The 18,836-nt window shown below is 39.8% G+C and overlaps 1 protein-coding gene across 1 annotated transcript; it reads left to right on the top strand.

Moving 5' to 3' along the window:
* The first annotated feature begins 2,038 nt into the window (after positions 1-2,038).
* Positions 2,039-16,925, top strand: LOC133744356 (disease resistance protein RUN1-like). Its single transcript, XM_062172478.1, has 13 exons — positions 2,039-2,276; positions 2,392-4,097; positions 4,682-4,756; positions 4,858-4,935; positions 5,112-5,206; positions 10,647-10,828; positions 10,891-11,720; positions 11,870-12,244; positions 12,368-13,534; positions 13,629-14,359; positions 14,475-14,606; positions 14,887-15,698; positions 16,473-16,925. Exons 1-12 carry the CDS (start codon positions 2,039-2,041, stop codon positions 15,179-15,181), a joined length of 5,904 nt encoding a protein of 1,967 aa, XP_062028462.1. The 3' UTR covers positions 15,182-15,698; positions 16,473-16,925.
* Positions 16,926-18,836: the final 1,911 nt, after the last annotated feature.

Here is an 18,836-nt window from a genome sequence, read left to right as displayed (position 1 = left end):
GCCCCAGAAATGCGTGGATGTGGCTTGGGTCCACATCTAGGGTGTGTTTGCTTGGCGGGTTAAAGTCGAGAGATGAGTATAAAATTCTATAGTTTTACAGAATTTTATACAAATTGCGTGTTTATGCTAAAATATGTCGCGACCACATATTTATTTGTCGTGTGATTTTTCGGGTACCAACATTAGCCCCCTTGATTATGTGGGCTGCTTGAAGCATGAAATGGGCCGCATAATCAAAATGAGGAAAAATCAGCCCAACCTACAATTTCTAAGGTGAGTCAGCATGAGAGGCCTGCTCTTTTCTTTTCTTTTCTTTCTTCTTCTTTTGAACAATAACGTGTAAAGGCTCCACAGTTTCGCCTCCTCTTCCCGCTTAAGGAGTGTTGAACTCTTCGCGTCCTGCTTGACACTTTGAGCTCGCGTTCTTCAAAGATTCCAGAGATTCTTGAACCCACTGAGCTTTCGGATTCGAGGTATTCATTTCCCCTCTTTCGAAACCCTAAAATTCTTCTCTTTGTCTTCTTTTCCTTCCTTCAGCGTGTAACCGTTGCATTCCTCCTCCTACTACGGGGAATCATGATTCTTTTTCTGTTGTAGGGATCCATCTTACACCTCTTCCAATTCGTGGATTTGATTGCATGATCCTTTTCATCTAAGGTAATCTCGAATCCATGGGACTGTTGAACTGGGTAAAATTTTTGTTGAATGGCTTATGCATGCAGATGGGTTATGGATGTCTTGTGATGGCTTGAATTAATTTCGGTATTGAATCGATCTTCACTCTTGCTGCAGCTTGTGTTCAATTCCTCCTTGCGTTTATTGGCTCTGTTTTTTTTTTTTTTTTTTTTTTTTTTTTTTGTGATTGCTGCTTATTTGTGCCCAGCCTTCCTCTAACATGACCTTGGATTGACCTCACTTGAGCTTTTTTATTTTGCCATCTGATCCTATCAACTTGATGAGCTGCGATTTTGTTTCATGGGTAGTGATGCAACGCAGCAGAAGGCTTCACAATTGACTTAAAACAGCAATTTATCTTTCCCCCTTTTTTTGTGTGTTGTGTTTGGTTGCATAGCGTCTAACCTTTACCGGAATTACCGCAGCTGAATATCTCATAAGAAGATTTATGGTCCGCCTGCGTTACGAACCCTCTTGTTTTCTTTCTTGGATTTAGTTTCCTTAAGATCACCGCAGCTAACTCTCTCTGTAAATACATATGTATAAGTATATCGTGCCTGTGAAGCTTGTATTATAAAAAACAGGTGTGTGGTTTTGGCTTGAATGTTTATGTGTGTCAAACATTGCTTGAGATTGCTAGATAAGTGCATATGTGCCTGGAGTTTTTTTTTTTGAAAACACAGTTCCTCTATCATTCATCTCTCCTTGTTTTTGTTTAGTCACATCAGTCGACCAAACCCTTCTTTCTGTTTTTTTTTTTTTTTTTGTGTTGCTTGCATATATTTGTATGCGCGCATCATGTGTCTGAGGTTGATACTATGAAGGGAAAAAGGTATTTGCGGCTTTACCTTGGGATAGGCATGTTTATGCTTGGAGCTGATCAAGAATATCACTCTATTGTCTGTTCGTTTTGTCTTCTTCTTTTTTTCTCTTGCATGGGCTAGCTTATTAGGATACATCCGTTTTGAGCAAGGCATGAATATGTCACATTTTGGCTTGGCTTGTGTATTGCTTGGCTGCCATCTTTCTTTTTGCATTTCGATTTGTTTCCTGCTTTAGATGTTCCCATTCTATTTTTTTTTATTGGGGGGAGTAGTTGCATGCATCGGTGTGCGGGGTTGTGTTTGCTTGGTTGTTATAATTTGCTTGAAAGCGATGCACCGATGATGAATTTACCACGATATATTACAGTGATGTGACATATTTTGGCATGGTGTTGCATGTTTCGTTAGTGTATGATTATGCTTGGCATTCTGCCTGCTTGTTGGTGTCGGATAGGGGTTGCCATGTATTAGAAAACCAATTGCCATTGCTCACAGGTGTTACACTTTTTATTTTGCAGGAAGGCTTTCTTTTGTTTGCAATGGCTCAAGCGTCTGAATCTTCTCAACCTGTCGAACTTCGTGATCGCCACTTCTCTCTGGAGGATGGTCTAGTTCCTACTTCCACCGCGAGGAATTGTGAAGGTAGCCCAGAGGAGGTATCTCGTGAATTTTCTGGGCACTTTGTTTCTCCCAAGTTCATATCCAGGTTGCTCATTGAGAGGGGAGAGTACCCTGCAGTGCCTATATGTTTCCGTTATCCTGCGAGGACCACTGCAGGTAGGCCGGAATGGGTCAGCTTTGAGGTACAACAGGAAGAGTTTGAAAAGGCCCTTATTAGTGCTGGAGTGAAGATTTCACTATTTATTTCTGGCTTTTTGTGAGGTTTACAAAGATGACATTTGCCTTCTCCATGTGGTACGAAGATGGAGCCTTGAGACTCACACGTTCATCTGTTCTTGGGGGGAATTTACTCCTTCTCTGGAAGATGTCTGCAATATTATGAGAATCCCGATCATTGGAGATGGTAATCCCTTCAGGATAGAGCTGAATAAGGCGCAGAAGAAGAAGTTGCAGATTCTGGAAAATGGTGCTCATGACTTTAAAGAAGTGTTCCGTTTTTGTAACTGGGTGAGACACTTTTGGGGCTCAACGGATGGAGGCAAGTTTAGGCATGGTGAAGGCTTTGAATCTGGCTACCGGGTGGAGGCCATGTTTGCTTACTGGTTGAGCAGGTTCATCTTTGCGGATTTTCCCTATGAGAACGTGCAGCATCGAGTCTTCCTATTGGCCATTATGCTAGCAGCCGGTACTTGTTTCCCTCTTGCTCTTCTCTTCCTTGGTCATCTATATAGGAAGCTTGATCAGATTTCAAAGGATGACAAAGAAGGTGCGGGGCAGTATGGCATTGACTCTTTAGTATCTAGCTTCTTCCTTCAAGTGTTTGTATGGGAGAGATTCGAAGGTTCGGCTGTGGAACCTGTAACTCCTGAGTCCCTTCATCAACTTGAGGGAAGTAAAAGAGACTTCAATCTAGTAGGATTCCCGTTGTGTTATAGATGGTTCAGAAGGAAGGCCAAGAAGGGTGCATTTAGGCCTGCTGTTTTGGATGACATTAGGCAGTTCAATTTCAGACCATATTTTACTGCTCATGGCTTCCAGGCATTTCCTTTCTTTTATCCAGAAGGTAATTCATCACCGTTCTTGGAATCGGTTGAGTTGCTTCTTGCCACTAGCGCGCAGTCCATAATAGCATGTGGCGATTTCTTTGACCCTGTGATGGAGAAGTATTCCCCTCATAGAGTTAAGAGGCAGTTTGGCATCGACCAGGATGTGCCATCGCATCTATCTTACGGTGGACATCTTGGGGACTGCATCATGGGTTTCACTCGGATAGATGGTATTTCTTGTAGAGGTATGCTCTCAGATAGTCTCGGGAAGAAGGACTGTGTTGGCTCCCCTACATCAACGTTCTTGAGGTTTTGGGAGTTGCAGCGGTGCGAGTTCAGGAGGTTTATTCAGACTAGTGGGACTAGGTTGTGTCCGAAAGCCAATAGTGAGAACAAGAGACTACTTCGCAGTAGCACTGTCATGGGTGTCATGTCTAGACTTAACCTTCCATATACTGAGGTATACTCGAATGGCATAGAACATATGGTTGGTCATCTTAAAGGTGGGGATGCTTTAGAGGTGGACTTGACAAGAACAGAGGAGGGTGACAAGTGTGCAACAAAAGGCAAAGTCAGGCCTTCCGAGAATAGAGAAGAAAGTAAAAAAAAAGTTTACCGCTTCAAACCTAAGGTGGCAAAGGATCACATCCCTCCTCCAGTAGTCAAAAGTGCCTTTGGTGTTAGAGTGATACTGCCGTTGAGTTTAGCTGATGGAAAAGGGAAGAAAAGGAAAGCCGCTTCTTGCTCAAGACCTAGTGGAGCTACTAAGCAAAAGGTTACAGTTGATGCCTCACCTGCTGTCCGCAGGCGGAGCTCTCGCGTTGCTAACATGAGTTTTTCTAAACCTAAACCGTCGTCTAAGGGTGCTGCTCATGTTGATCTTAGTGACGCGCCAAGTGACGACATCGAAGGTAGCCCCCTTAGTGATAATGTCAGTACACATGAGGAGAATGAATCTGATACTTATGAGGGAGAGACCTGCTGTCATCCTTTTCTGGCACGATCTTCTTCTTCTTCTATTTTTTTGGCTGCATGACGTGCGATTTACTTGGTGTTTTCCTTTCCTAATAGGCGGAATCCCTTGGAGATGAGGATGATCGGGTGAGTTTATATGCTTGGGAATTCTGTGTAATTTTGTGTGAGGATACTTGCTTCTTTGCATGTTGCATGTTGCTACATGACCTTGGTATTTGCTCTTGGTGTGGTGTCTATGCTTGAATAATAACTTGTTGCTTTGCAGGGTAATCCAACCGTAGCTTTAATGGAAGAGGATAGCTACGGTGATAACTAAGTATGCAACCAAACTTAGGCCTCTGTACTCTTGCATGAGTTATTATTTTTTGTTTGTGTAGAGGTTGAGTTGTTGCCTCGCAGGGAGCTCATGCTGCTGTCTCGATGGAGAATCACGAGCATAATGTTAGTGGGATACGTGACCAAGGCTTTCTGCATGTTTTCTCTTCTTCTTCTTCTCTGTTTTTTTTTTGGTAAACATTTCCCTTGCAAGTGCCTTGTTAGGTGCCTGGTGCTAGTGCTCTAATGAAGGAATCTGCTGTAAATGTCTGTCCTTGTGCAGATAACCGTAACAAGCAGGTGAGCAAAGTTGTGAGTTGGTATAGCATTATTTGGTGTTGACTGCAGTGAGTTTAGTATTGCATTTTTTTTTGACATTCTGCTTGCATGTGATTTGTTAGGACATCGGTATAAATGATTTAGTGAAAGAACTGCTGTCGACGATAGTCTTTGTGAGGATGACCATAATGAGCGGATACGTAGTGTTCTAAATTGTTATTGCACTACTTGGCACTGACTGTGGTGCCTTTAGCCCCCATGATTATGTGGAGTATGGGAAGAGATAGACAGTGGAGTATGGGAAGAGATAAACAGAGTCCACATAATCAAGTTTTGCTGCGCGTTTCTTGTGAATCTTTCACTTTTTTTTTTGTAGGGTGGATCATTTTTGTTGATAGTTGAGGGACATCATTTTAGCCCCATCTCCCTGAGACAGCACTGGGGGACGAAGGCGTTACTGCTGCAATCTTGGTTAGTATAGGGGTTCCGTTGTGCATTGCCTCCGCTTGTTCTCTCGCTCTTTGACACTGAGGATCGCTTGAGTATCACTATTGATGATATTGCGCTCCCATTGAGCCGTATCCGATCTTCATTTGAGGGTGGGAAAGTTCCTTCAATTCATGGTTCCACTCACTAAGTTTGCTGAAAGGTATGGTGGAGGCAGCTTCTCTAGCTTGTTTTAGAAGGAAAGAGCGCCCGTCAAAAACAAAAATTGATTGAGGAGTTTGGTTATGTATTACATAGCATGGAGATTGATGAGCAATTCGAACAGAAGATTAGACTATGCTTTGGTGTTTTCAAATCAATCCCTTGCTTGAGATTCATTGTTCGACTAAAACTTCTGGTTAGCCTCTATAAGTACACTTGCTTGTATCCATCTATTGCATTGAATAATTAGGATTCTTTTTGTTAATTGCATATGGCATGACTCATGAGGTGGTCTCAATATCTTACCATGAGCTGGTTTGTGACTAGTTGCTTGACTTCATTCTACTCATGACTTGATTGCAAGAACCATGATATTTTGCAATAGTATGTAATTCTAACAGTGACTTGTAGACGTGAATTCTAGGATTGTATAAATGAATGTTTAGAGTATGAAAATGCCTTTTGCTTAATATTTAGCATATGAGCATAGATCTTTGCTTGCCTAATTCACTGCATAGACACTCTATTTAAGAGCAATTTTGTAATTTTGTTGTGGGTGGCAATTGAAGACAAAACACAGCAAGTGTAGGGTAATATTTGTGGAAAACTGCGGAAAAAGGTTCTGAGATTGAGTTAAAACTCTTAAATTTTGGAGTTTGGACATGGATTTGGTAAAGTTTAAGCTGGGTTATGATGATAAATATGTATGTGTTCACCACCGCAGTAAACATAGTAAAAAACCTTGGTTCAAGGAAAGGTTTAAATGTCAATTTTGGGTTTGAGTTGATATGGTATGTTGTTGAAAAACATTGTGTCTAAAGGATTGAATTTGTGGATCTCATATTTTATTACTTGAAGTTGTGACTTCTCCATGGTAGAGGACATAATTAAGTCATTGAAAATGGCAAATGCCATGCATGAACTTGACTACTGGTAAGTGTACTAGCATGACTACAAGGATAAGACTCTAGTATAATATAGAATTTGTATATAGGGGTTTTGTTCGGTGCGGTAGTAAAATTTTGGGTATAATACTAATTATTATGGTTTGATAAGACCTGCAATAATGATCTTGGTTTGGCATCATGCCTTATTTGGTATAGAGTTGAGTGTTGTGATCAATGTTAAGGTTTAGGTTCTTGAGTAGAATGGTTACTGCAGTGGAAGTTTTGGCTATGGTAGGAAGCTTTCTATCGTGGTAATGAAAATCTTAGACATGACTGGGAGCTGCTAGGAGAAAGAATAATCAAGAATACAGATCATAGTATTAAGACTAGCATTGGTTCTTTGGCTCGGGGAAATTAAGACTTGGAATACAAATGTCATTTTGACATTAGGATCACTTAGCCATGGTGGAAAACATTGACCATGGCATATCCATGAGTTTGGCTAACACAATAGCTTGAGAGAGATATCAGCTTGTTGATATTATGTCTACCACACAAAAGAGGGGCATTAATTCTGAGGTGTTGGTTTGAAAGAGATATGGAACTACAATATATGATGATCACATGAATATATTGGGGACTAAAACTTCACAATAACCCTGAACAAGATCGCCATTAGTTAGCCCCCAAGTGTCATAGCATATTATTTTGAGATACTGATTGTTTTCGACTGTGATGATGATCAATATTGTCTTTTGATTGGAGTTGGCTTGATTGAGTATTGATTCCTTGCTCTAATGGTCTTGGCTTGATTGAGTATTGCTTGTTGCTTGATTGAGTACTTTTCGACTGAGTATTCCCCTCATGCTTTAATCGTTTCCTTAGAAATGTGTTTAGTATGTGAAATCAGCATAGTCTAGCCGATAAGCTTTGGGAAGGAGCATGAATGGTTTGACTAGTTCTTTATCCTTTGCATTTTTTTTTCTTTTCCCTATTCAGTATACTACTGCATCAGTACGAGAACCTTTCCCTCATGAACTTCTTTTCTTTTTGTTTCATATCCTGAAGAATAACAAAGTGATGAGGGGGGGTTTCATTTTGCTCGATTAGAAATACAAATTAATTTGGCATGAAGCATGTATATATGATTGGCTTTATTGGATCCATACTATGCATCTGCTTGGTACTAAAATATGTGGATAATGAAGCGCTTTCATCAGAGAGCTGGTTTTTTGCTACAATACTAGTGGAATGAAAAATATGGTTTGAAAATGAATTGCGGTGTAGAGTGAATATTAGAAACAAAAATATCTGTAGCAGTAAGACAAACTTGAAACATGGATTTATCCTGACATAAAGTGATGTGGCTATGGCAGGTGAGGCTATGGTTTATTGAAGCTTTTGGCGGGCAAAGAAGGAATGGATTTTAGCTTTTGAAATTTGGTTGGAGATCTTCTGAAGTCAAGAACATCACTGAAGTGATGGAGGAGTAAAAATAGGGATCTAAACCAGCCTCCAATAGAGTTGATCACACTCTGGGATCTAAACCCAAGGATGTAAATCATAAATTGAGAACTTCCTATCCAGTACATCCCTTACACTTAAAGGGATAGATAAAATTAGTGACAAAATTCATTGGCTTGTAATAAGAATTTTGGTTTGACTTCAAACATATCCCAATTTTGTTACTGTAGTGAAAAATTGTACTATGCAGGAAAAGTTGGTTTAATAAAGGCTTGAAATAGTTGGTTTGATTTGATATCAAGCGTATTTGATCTTGAATAGTTTGATTACTGCAAGTGAAGTTTTGGTTACTGCGGTGAGAGCTTTGAGTCTGATGGTTGATGTTTTTGTTTGAGCTTTGACATCAGGCTTATTTAGGTACAAAAAGAAGGAGGAGGAGGTTTTGGTTACTGCAATGGGAGTTTTAGCTATGGCATAATCTGCTTTGGCTTGAGGAGGCTTGTAATAAGGATTTTGCAAACTATAGTGGAAGTTGTTACTATAGCTTGATTTTGGTAATGGAATGAAATATTTAACTGTAGTTGTGAATACTTGAATACTTCCTTTTGGGAATGCTAGAATGCAGAAAATCATGAATGGATTAGGTCTTTGCTTTGGCATGAACATAAATTGATGGTTGTGGTGATCAAAAACTGAACCTTCAGCTAGATTTATTCAAAAAAGGCATGTATCTATAGACCACAAGCATGTTTGCTTGTCTATATATATTGAGTATAATAGTTTAACAAGTGGCCTTGCTAATTGCATAGAACACTGTCAGGCATGGCTTCAAATAGCCTTGATTTTGAAAATGAAAGCCTACTTGCTGCAGTGCCTGGCCACCAATATAAATTCTTGTTTCCAGCTTCCATAGTTAAATCCCCAAGTCTTCAACTGAATATGTAATTGTACGGAGTACAATATATTAACAGGGGAACCTCTGCTAATTGCATCCAACAACAGTTGTGAATGACAAAGGCATGCTTGAATTGAAGAACTGCGTGATGAATCATTTTTCTGAATCACAACCTAGTCCCCAGCAGAGTCGCCAAAAATGTGGGGGTTCTTTTGAATGAAGCAAGACTAGGCCAAAATTAACTCAATACCTTGATGTTAAAGAGAGAACCTTGTGCGTGATTCAGATATCAAGTGAGGCTTGACAGCGTGAAGATGGTGTGGGAGCTAGAAACATACTGCGGTGAAAGAATTTGGGGATTTTTGAATTCGGGTTTTCTGGAAGACGAACTTGAAGGGGGATTTTGGGAGAAAAGGGACTAAGAGCTAGGTTTTGTGCTTAGAGGCTTGGAGGCTTGAAGAGTTGAGGCTTTTTAATGTTTCTCAGCTTTCTGGGTTGTTGCTTGATGATAATTTCAGTTCCTGATCTCTCGTTTTATAGGCTCAATTGGAGGGGTATTATGGTGGCTCAAGCCCTTTGGTTTTCTGGGTAAGATGCTTCTCCTTTAGCTCATGCAGGATTTCTGCCTTAAAATCTGGGACATCAGAGCTTTCTTGAGGGATGGAGTCTTGGAAAGAGGAGAAGATCGTTGCAACAGTGAGAAAAGGTCGCAGCAGAGACAGCTGCGGTGGCACAAAACCTGGAACGAGGCAGAAGGGGAAGCTAGGGGGTTGTGAGCTCATCGTTCAAGGGGGGAGAGGACATCCGCCTATCGGTCGGAAGGTAATCCTTGCTAACTGACAGGAGGGATCAATATTCCTCTTGGATATTTGGGTCGAGTAGCGTGTTTGGCAGCTGCGGGGAAAGGAAAGGAAGCTAGAAGAAAGACCGGGAAGGCTTGACTATCTTATTTCTTTTGGGTTTGGGCTTTTCTTTGGGCTTTGAGTTTTTAGGGAAAAAGGTTGATCCAAACCTCATTTTCACCAATTCGCTATTGATTTAAATTACCGGGCTTGGATCTCGAGCCCAAGATCGAGACCACCGATGACGTTAAACCAATAGACGAGCATTATATGTTTCCGTAACCTTCCACACCATACCCACTTCTGCAAGCCCCAGAAATGCGTGGATGTGGCTTGGGTCCACATCTAGGGTGTGTTTGCTTGGCGGGTTAAAGTCGAGAGATGGGTATAAAATTCTATAGTTTTACAGAATTTTATACAAATTGCGTGTTTATGCTAAAATATGTCGCGACCACATATTTATTTGTCGTGTGATTTTTCGGGTACCAACACTATTATATTTACACGTATTGCTCTCGTGACATATGCAGTGCAGCGATGTCGTCCGATATCAAGTCACATGGTTACCTTTCATTTTAGATGTGTTTGTACATCTTACTATCCTTTATTGTTTTTTCTATTTTATAGATGCGTTTGTGCATCTTGTTATGCTTTATTGTTTTTCTTTTGATGTTTTTGCATTGCTCCTTGTACTTCTTAGTTTCAATTAATATAGTTTGATGTCTTTCCCTTCAAAAACAAAAATCTTTAATGCGGTTAAATAGTCTAAGGTTTATAACATCTAACAAGCCAAAAAAATGTGTGATTTAAATATATAATTTCATTGTGATTTTATTGTTACAAGTATAAATTTTAATTTTTTTTTTCTTATTTGTACTTTTGTTCTTTTAATTGATAATCAATTTCTTTCTTGTATGTACTTTTGTTCCTTTGATCAATGATCGATTGAATTTACTAGTTGTTTACCGCAAATTTAGGATTTAGGGTTTGGAGTAGATTTTTTTTTTTGGACCCCTCCAAGATTTAAATCCTGGTCTCGCCACTGTCTATAACATTCTTAATTTTAATTATGATGAATACCCCTCTTTTGGTATGGTGTCGGTGATATTGTGTATTTTCTTAGCAACAGTGTCCTTCTCTGAGACTTGACTGCATTTGTTTTTTAATTTTTGAAGGGATGATGCCGACCTCATTGAGCGTATTGTAAATGATGTATTTGATAGAGTGAATTGGATCTCGCCACGTAGGGAGGGTGGCTTGGTTGCAATGGATTCTCATCTGCATCAAGTGGGACGACTATTATCCGCTGCGCCTGATGATGTTGCCTATGTTGGAATCTGGGGAATGGGCGGCTTGGGTAAAACAACCATTGCCAGGGCTGTTTATTACACAATTTCTCATCAATTTGATCACCGTTGCTTTTTGGAAAATGTGAGGGAAGGCTTCAGCAGTTACGGTCAAGTACAAATGCAACTTCAATTTCTATCTGGAATATTGAAGGGAATAGTCAACAGTTTCGATGGGGGTTACATGACTATGTTGGAAAGGCTATAGGTCGGATAAAAATTCTAGTTGTTCTTGACGATGTATCCCGTTCCTTGGAAATTGATGCCTTACTCGGAAGCCCAAAGGAACGTTCACTTGGTTGTGGTAGTAAAGTCATTGTAACAACTAGAGATGAACAAGTACTAGGTGGATTTAGGAAATACAAGCCCAAGCCATTAAGTGATCCTGACGCTCTTGAACTCTTCAACCAGAATGCCTTCAGAAAAATGCCACCCTCAGAAGAGTATGTTCATCTCTTAAGACGTGCAATCAAATATGCTCACGGTCTGCCTTTAGCACTTAAAACCTGGGGAGCTCATCTTCGTGACAGAAGTCCATCTGTGTGGAAAGATGAGTTGGAGAAAATAAAGAAAATCCCAGACCTAGATATTCACCATGTGCTTAGAAGAAGCTTTGATGGACTAGATGAGTACCAAAAGAACATATTTCTAGATATCGCATGTTTTTTCAAAGGAATGCACATAGAGTATGTAGAAATTATTCTGAACAGTTGTGGCTTCTTTGCCAGCAGTGGTTTAAGCGTTCTAATTGACAGAGCTCTTGTAAGTATCTCAAGGTTTGGTGAGCTCGAGATACATGATTTCCTACAGGAAATTGGTAGGGATATCGTCTGCAAAGAACCTTGGAAGCATAGTAGATTATGGAGTTATGAAGATGTTCAGGATACCTTAACACAAAATAAGGTGAGATGTACTATCCTGCATGATTTCTTATATTCATCTATCTCATATATACTAATCTTAGCATACATCTTCAACTTTAACTTGACAAATTTCTTAAATAAGGCTCCTGGACATTAACTCTCACTTAAATTTATCTATTGGTTATTCAGGCTATGGAAGTTGAAGGCGTAATGATTGAATTGTCTGACTCAAAAGATATACATGTAGATGCTGAAGCTTTTTTTAGTATGATGAACCTGAGATTGCTCAGAATCACTTACCCCCCATATGTGAACCCTTTAATTGAGATCTTCAGAAAAAATTTTGAAGGGGAATTATGGCCGGAGCGGATATACGGTTACCTACCAAATTTCGACGGTAAATTACACTTGAATGGGGACCTAAAGTTTCTTTCTCATAAGTTGAGGGTTCTCGCTTGGCATGGTTGCCCCCTAAAGTCTTTGCCGTCCAACTTTTACCCAAAGTGTCTTGTTGACCTTGACATGCGTCATAGCCACATCGAACAGCTTTGGCAAGAACCCAAGGTACATATGAACAATACTTCCGTTCTGAAATTGTATTCTAGTTTCTTTTAAATGCTAATTTATGAATTTTAGATAGGCGCCTATCATATTAATGCATGTCTTGCTGGTTGTTGTGACATGCAGGCTGCAAAAGAATTGATAAGCATCCATTTAAGTTCCTGTCAAAATCTTAAGGAAATCCCCCTCTGCACTGAGGCGCCGAAGCTTCAAAAACTAATTCTTAATTTTTGTACAAGTTTAGTGGAGGTTTCCCCATCCATTTTAGCTGCTACAGGCCTTGTTTTCTTGAGTTTAGTAGGGTGCACTGAACTTAAGAGTCTTCCAAGCAGCATTCATATGATGAAATTTCTCAAGACCCTTGTTCTTTCCGACTGCTCAAATCTTGAGATGTTTCCCGAGATTTCAGAAGATATGGAGGCACTATCGGAGCTTAAGTTAGATCGCACTGCGATTAAGGAACTACCATCCTCAATTGAACGGCTTCAGGGACTTAAATCCCTTGATCTTTACGGCTGCTCAAATCTTGAGATGTTTCCCGAGATTTCAGAAGATATGGGGGCACTATCGGAGCTTATGTTAGATGGCAGTGCAATTAAGGAAATACCATCCTCAATTGAACGGCTTCGGGGACTTAAATCATTAAGTATGAAAAACTGCACAAGCCTTGTCTGTCTTCCGGACAGTATCTCTAATTTGGCAGACCTTACATATCTCTACCTCAAAGGGTGCTCAAAACTTTGCAACTTGCCTGAGAATTTGGGGAATTTAAAATCTCTTTGTGAACTTAAAGTAGAGGATACTGGTATAAAACGACTCCCGGCCTGTATCTTACATTTGAAGCTTGGAAGATTAAAGTTTCATTATTGCAAACAAATGGAAGCCCCCCTTTCATCATGGCCATCATCGATTGAAGATCGTTGTACTGTTGTGGTGCATCTTGATTTTAGTTATTGCAATCTGAAGGTGTTATCGGATGCCATTGCTTATTTTCGTTCATTAAAAGTACTGAATTTGTCAAGAAATAACAATCTGAAGAGCTTGCCTGCAGCCATGAATCAACTGGGTTACTTAGAACGGCTTCAATTGGAAGATTGCAAGAGACTGAGATCAATACCAGAGCTTTCATCAAGAATAAGTTACATAAATGCACATAATTGCACAGCTTTGGAAGCTGTTTCAACACCACTGTCTTCCTACGATATCGGTCGATGCTTCATATTTTCTAATTGCAGTCAGCTGATACAGAAAGATTTTTTCAGAGATATTGTAGAAACTCATTTCCCTCCTCAGGTATAGACATAAAGCTGACCATGCCACTTTCTTTTCTTTTGATATATTCGCCTTTGCGAAATAAGTTAATCTGTTTTTTTCTTTGTTGTTGTAGGGTAATTGTTCCCGACCCTTCTATTTCTCTATTCCTGGAACTGAAATTCCAGAGCAGTTCATCCATCAGTGTAGGGGGTCTTCCGTAACTGCCCAGCTACCACAAAATTGGTTTCACAACAAGTTTTTGGGGTTCGCTATTTGCGCGGTTACTAATCAGCCCCAGGGTGTTGATTATTGGAAACTGTCTGCTCGATGTTTCTGTACCTTCAAAGGAGATCATTGCGAGTACCGTTTCAGTTTCTCTTTGTTCAATATTTATTTTGACGGTTTCTACCGCGACTGGCTTGTGTCAAATCACATGTTAGTGGGATATGTGCCATGGTCTGAATTTGGCATTAATAGAGAGGAAGTGAATGAACGCCATTACACTGAGGCCAAATTTGAGATAGAATTATTGCACTGTGAACCATTGGAGGAAGACAGGGTAATGTTCGACCCCAGCATCGAAAGGTGTGACCCTTGCATCGAAAGGTGCGGAGTTCGATTCGTTTTTGCCAACAACGAGGATGAGGAAGTTGCCCATCAAGATTTTGGGGAACCAATGGTACAAGGTGATAATTCTGAGATCAGGAGCCTTGAGGGCTGCTCATCTGAACGCAGTGGTAGTGACATCACAAGTGACACCTCTGATGAGGAGGAGCAATACCTTAAATTATCGGAAGTTTTTGAAGGTGCAAACAGAGAACAGAGTTACATCAGAAATGAGGACAATGAATCATCTCGGAAGAGGTTAAATCTCTATGTCTATAAGCTGATTATAAGATTGACCACTTTTTTGCATGATAACTTCATATATATGAATGAATTCAGTGGCTATTTATAAGAATTTTGACGTACGTTGCAGGAAAACTCTGGAAAGTTGGACACAAGAAGTCAGAGTTACATCGGGTCTGATGCAAGGGGACCTGGATGATGGTTTTAACTGGTTCTGCAATAACAGACATTTAATCCCTGACAAAGGAACTACGGATTTAAGGTACAAGGACTTTTTCATCATATCAAATCCATCTGATTTTTTCTTTTTATCAAACACCAGAACTTGACTTGAGCTTACCCATACAAAGAAGTTTTAACCTGTTACCTATTTGGATGAAGTGTCTCTTTTCATCACTGGAGCTCGTAAGTTAACGCTTTATGACTCAACAGTTCTTCATGTAGCTTAAGGTCCCACATGAAAAATTATGTCACAGAAGCCGAGCACTTACAAATCAGATCCATTTCTTCTCTCCTATAACATTAAATTACTATGTTGGCAGATGCGGGTATGTTTGTACACATCGACCCGGCTGTTGGGCCAGAGCTAATGTGCGATCTTTCATTGACGACCTAACAATCCTTGAAATTACTTACATTGGGAGGCACACTTGTTGGAAAACTCTTCCAATGCCAATGTTGACACACCAAGTAAGAGTTACAACAGGTATGGAGACTGAAGGTCCTTCTGATGGCTTTAGGTGGGTGAAGTATGCCCAAAGAGACATACCAGGAGCTAAATCCCCAAGGTACATATTTCGGACATTTCATTATATCAAATCTGGCTACACTACATAAAACTATCATGTAAGTACGTAGGTCGTATTGTAACGGCTTCTAAGTAAATGTAGTAATGCACGAACAATATAATTCATTTTTGACTTTGTACTTTTTGATGTTGCTTAAGGTCTCGTATGAAACTAATGTCACACAAAGTGTATATTTACATGCTTGATCTATTTTATTTTGTAACATTAGATTGTTTGTATTTAGCAAAGTCTATTATGTATGCGCTCCTCAAAATGTCGGAGGCTGCATGGCAATAAAGGAAGTACAGCGCTCCAATGATAAAGAAATCCTTAAAATTACTTACAGAGGAAGGCACACATGTACACTAGCCTCCACCAGCAATGGAGGAAGGGTTGATAGCAGTACCTCCGTGGCCAATGGTGCATCGAGTGTTCATGACCAAGTTGTCCAATCACCAAGCTCACCAGGAGCCAATGGTCATGGAGGAAATGTAACCAGAGTAGCCGACAATCCTGTGAATGACAACAATATGATCGTCTTACGAGATGCAAGCTCACAGGATATGGTACGTTTTTCATTACCATATTTTGATAAGTTCAGCCAACTTTCTTATTATATATGATCCTAACACTGACAAGTTGAAATGCTAACTCTTTTACTTTGAATGAATTCTGCAGCAAATAGAAGCATGCTACACTACTGCACTTGATCATGTTGATGTTGATATGCATTCTGGATATGTTGCTGCTTAAACTATTTTTCTGTTTTCTCCTCAAAACTATTGCACTTGATCATTACTGTTCTTATAGATCATGTTGATTTAGTTCTGCGGCAAAAACAAGCATACTACACTACGTCCAACTTTTTGTTACTGCTTAGTTCTCATCACTCGTTTGCTCTCTGTTTTTTAATTGTGACTTAAATTCAATGGAATCACATAGAAAATTGGTCTTTGTCTGACAATATTAAGTCGAAAATTCCACATCAGTAGAAATAGCAATTAACAAAGGTCAAAGGGGAGCTTACACAGGATATGAGGTTCTGAGGAGAATGCAAAGAGCTAACATTATTGTACTTTACACTTTATTCTCAAAATGCATCATTACCTTCTTTTTTTTTTGAAAGGATCATTACCTTCTTTATTTGCTCTGCTTTGCTTGCGGATGGTTTTTAAAATTATTTTTTCTTTCATCAAGCAATAGAAGTAGTTACAACATATTATTACAAGCCAGGATACTGCATAGATGAAGCATGTAGTACATTTGAACCGGACAGTAAATGGGACTGAAATAGATATGAAGACCGCAGTAAACTGAAAATGTTAGTGTGGTTTGTGCAGGAACCGACACCCTCAAATGTTGCAAGTGTTTCATCTCAACCAGTGATCTCATCACCATCTCTGACTCAAGTTAACCTTCAACCTCAGTCTTGTTCGCAGCCCATTGTTATAAGATCATCTCCTAATTCCAGAACAATTGTATGTCCCAACACAGGGATGTTAATGAAGACCAAGTCAGTAGCACATAAGGCTAAACCCATGCCTAAACCTGTGACAAAAACCAGCACAAGAGCAAGAGCCCAACAAGGACCAAAGGAGGGTTCCGACAAGAAAATGTGGAAGCCCTGAACCAAACTTCAATTTTGGATTTGTTTTGTTCATTTTTGTCAATTAAAGCTGGTCTTAGCAACCATGCAGCTATTATGATATATTTATTTGTAACCATGACTCTGTTTGCATGTATTTAATTTATTTTGAAACAGCTTCAAATACTAGACTGAATCTGCCAACTTAAATGCATGTTCGTTTTAATATGCAGCTTCAAATTGATTTTTTAATTTATTTTAGGGGAAATGATCATTTACCCAATTTTGGGGTTAATTAACCCCACTTACCCAAACATTCTAAGAGATTGCCCACTTACCCAACAGTTTTCATGTTTAAACCCCACTTACCCAAAACTCTAAGAGTTGGGCCTGTTTTCTTCGAAATTTCTGACCATTTTACCCTTTTGTAACTATCAAGCTCTCAAATCGTAACAGATTGAGATTTAGAGAGAGAAGCTCCCCGATTTTAGAGAGAGAGAGAGAGGATCGGCCTGCAAGGGTCTGGGGTTGTGCGGTCGGAGGCGGCTTGGGGGTGCCATGGACTGGCGGCGCGGTCGGGCTTTGCTTGGACGAAGCCGATCTGGGTTGGTTTCTTGGATTCGATCTGGAGAACGCGTTGTTTGGCTAGGGTGGTGATCCATAGTGCGGCGGTGACGAAAGGATGAAAGCGGTCTGGGGAAACCGGCGGGGCGATGCAGTTGGCCGAAGGTGGAGAGAGAGAGAGAAGAGAGAGAGAGAGAGAGAGAGAGAGAGAGAGAGAGAGAGAGAGAGAGAGAGAGAGAGAGAGAGAGAGAGAGAGAGAGACAGAGAGACAGAGAGACAGAGAGACAGAGAGAGACAGAGCTGGGGTGGTGATCCATGGCTCGACGGTGGCGGAAGGATGATGAAGGCGGTCTGGCGAAACCAGCGGGGCAATGCAGTCTGCCGGAGGTGGAGAGAGAGAGAGAGAGAGAAACTGGAGGAGTGTTTTTTGTAGTTCTGACTATATTATTGAGGGGCAATAATATGTCTATTGGGGGGCAATAATGTGTCTTAATTGTTATAAAGTTTCCATAAGTGTTGTTTATTGATCTTTTACTTTTTGTTCAGTGTTATAAATATTATATAAATGTGGTTGTCCACGGTAAATACTCATTAGTTATATCCTTATGATGTAAACATTACTCCTATATAAAGGGGTCTAATGAGAATGAAATACACACTTCTACCTCCTCCTATATTCTGTTTTTCTATTCTATCTCTCTCTAATTCTCTAGTTTATAACGTTATCAGCACGAATTTGCACTTATTTTTCTTCTTCTTCTTCTTTGAACTCCATGATGATCCGCAAGCCTTATGGTGCAACATAGTTGCTTATGACCAAGGCTAATGATCTATGAGTTTTCCTTCTTTCTCTCCTAGATGAATATCAATTTTCTTTATGCGATCATTTACATATATTTGTATGTATCTTTTATACAATATAATTGTTGAAAATTTATATTTCATATACGACAATGAGAACAACATGTTTCATTGCTCAAGACTCGCGTCCTCTGACCGAGTAGTCTTAGAACCTATAGTTCTATAGACATCACACGAATGTTTTTCTCGTGTGTTCCCTATGGGATCCATTGTTCATATTTATGAACTCTTCGAAACCTTTGTTTCGTATATGAATTTTTCATAGAACATATTGTTCTAATAATTATGGATCCTAATATATCTCATCTTTTCTCTTTGTAGAAAGATGACACATCTAAATTGGACTATGATCCTCTTAAAATTTCTGGCAAGAACTATTTGATGCTGAAATTCACCTTATGGCTAAAAACCTTGGAAATGCCATCAAAGTTGACAATAAGTCATCTGTGCAAGATCCCACCAAGCCTATGATTTCCTTGCGTTATCATCTTGATAAGATCCTAAAAGATGATTACCTTACGGTGAAAGATCCACTTGAGATTTGGCAAGCATTGGCTGATCAATTTGCTCACCAGAAAACCATTGGTCTATCTAGAGCACGATATGAATGGACGCATTTTGCGCCTTCAGAACTTTAAATCTGTCACTGATTTTCAATTCCGCTAAACATATGATTACCTTCCAACTAAAATTA

This window comes from Rosa rugosa, chromosome 4 (assembly GCF_958449725.1).
Source record: "Rosa rugosa chromosome 4, drRosRugo1.1, whole genome shotgun sequence".
In the NCBI taxonomy this organism is placed as follows: domain Eukaryota; kingdom Viridiplantae; phylum Streptophyta; class Magnoliopsida; order Rosales; family Rosaceae; genus Rosa; species Rosa rugosa.
The sequence above is the reverse complement of the archived record's forward strand: the minus strand, read 5'-3'. Positions and strand labels throughout refer to the sequence as shown.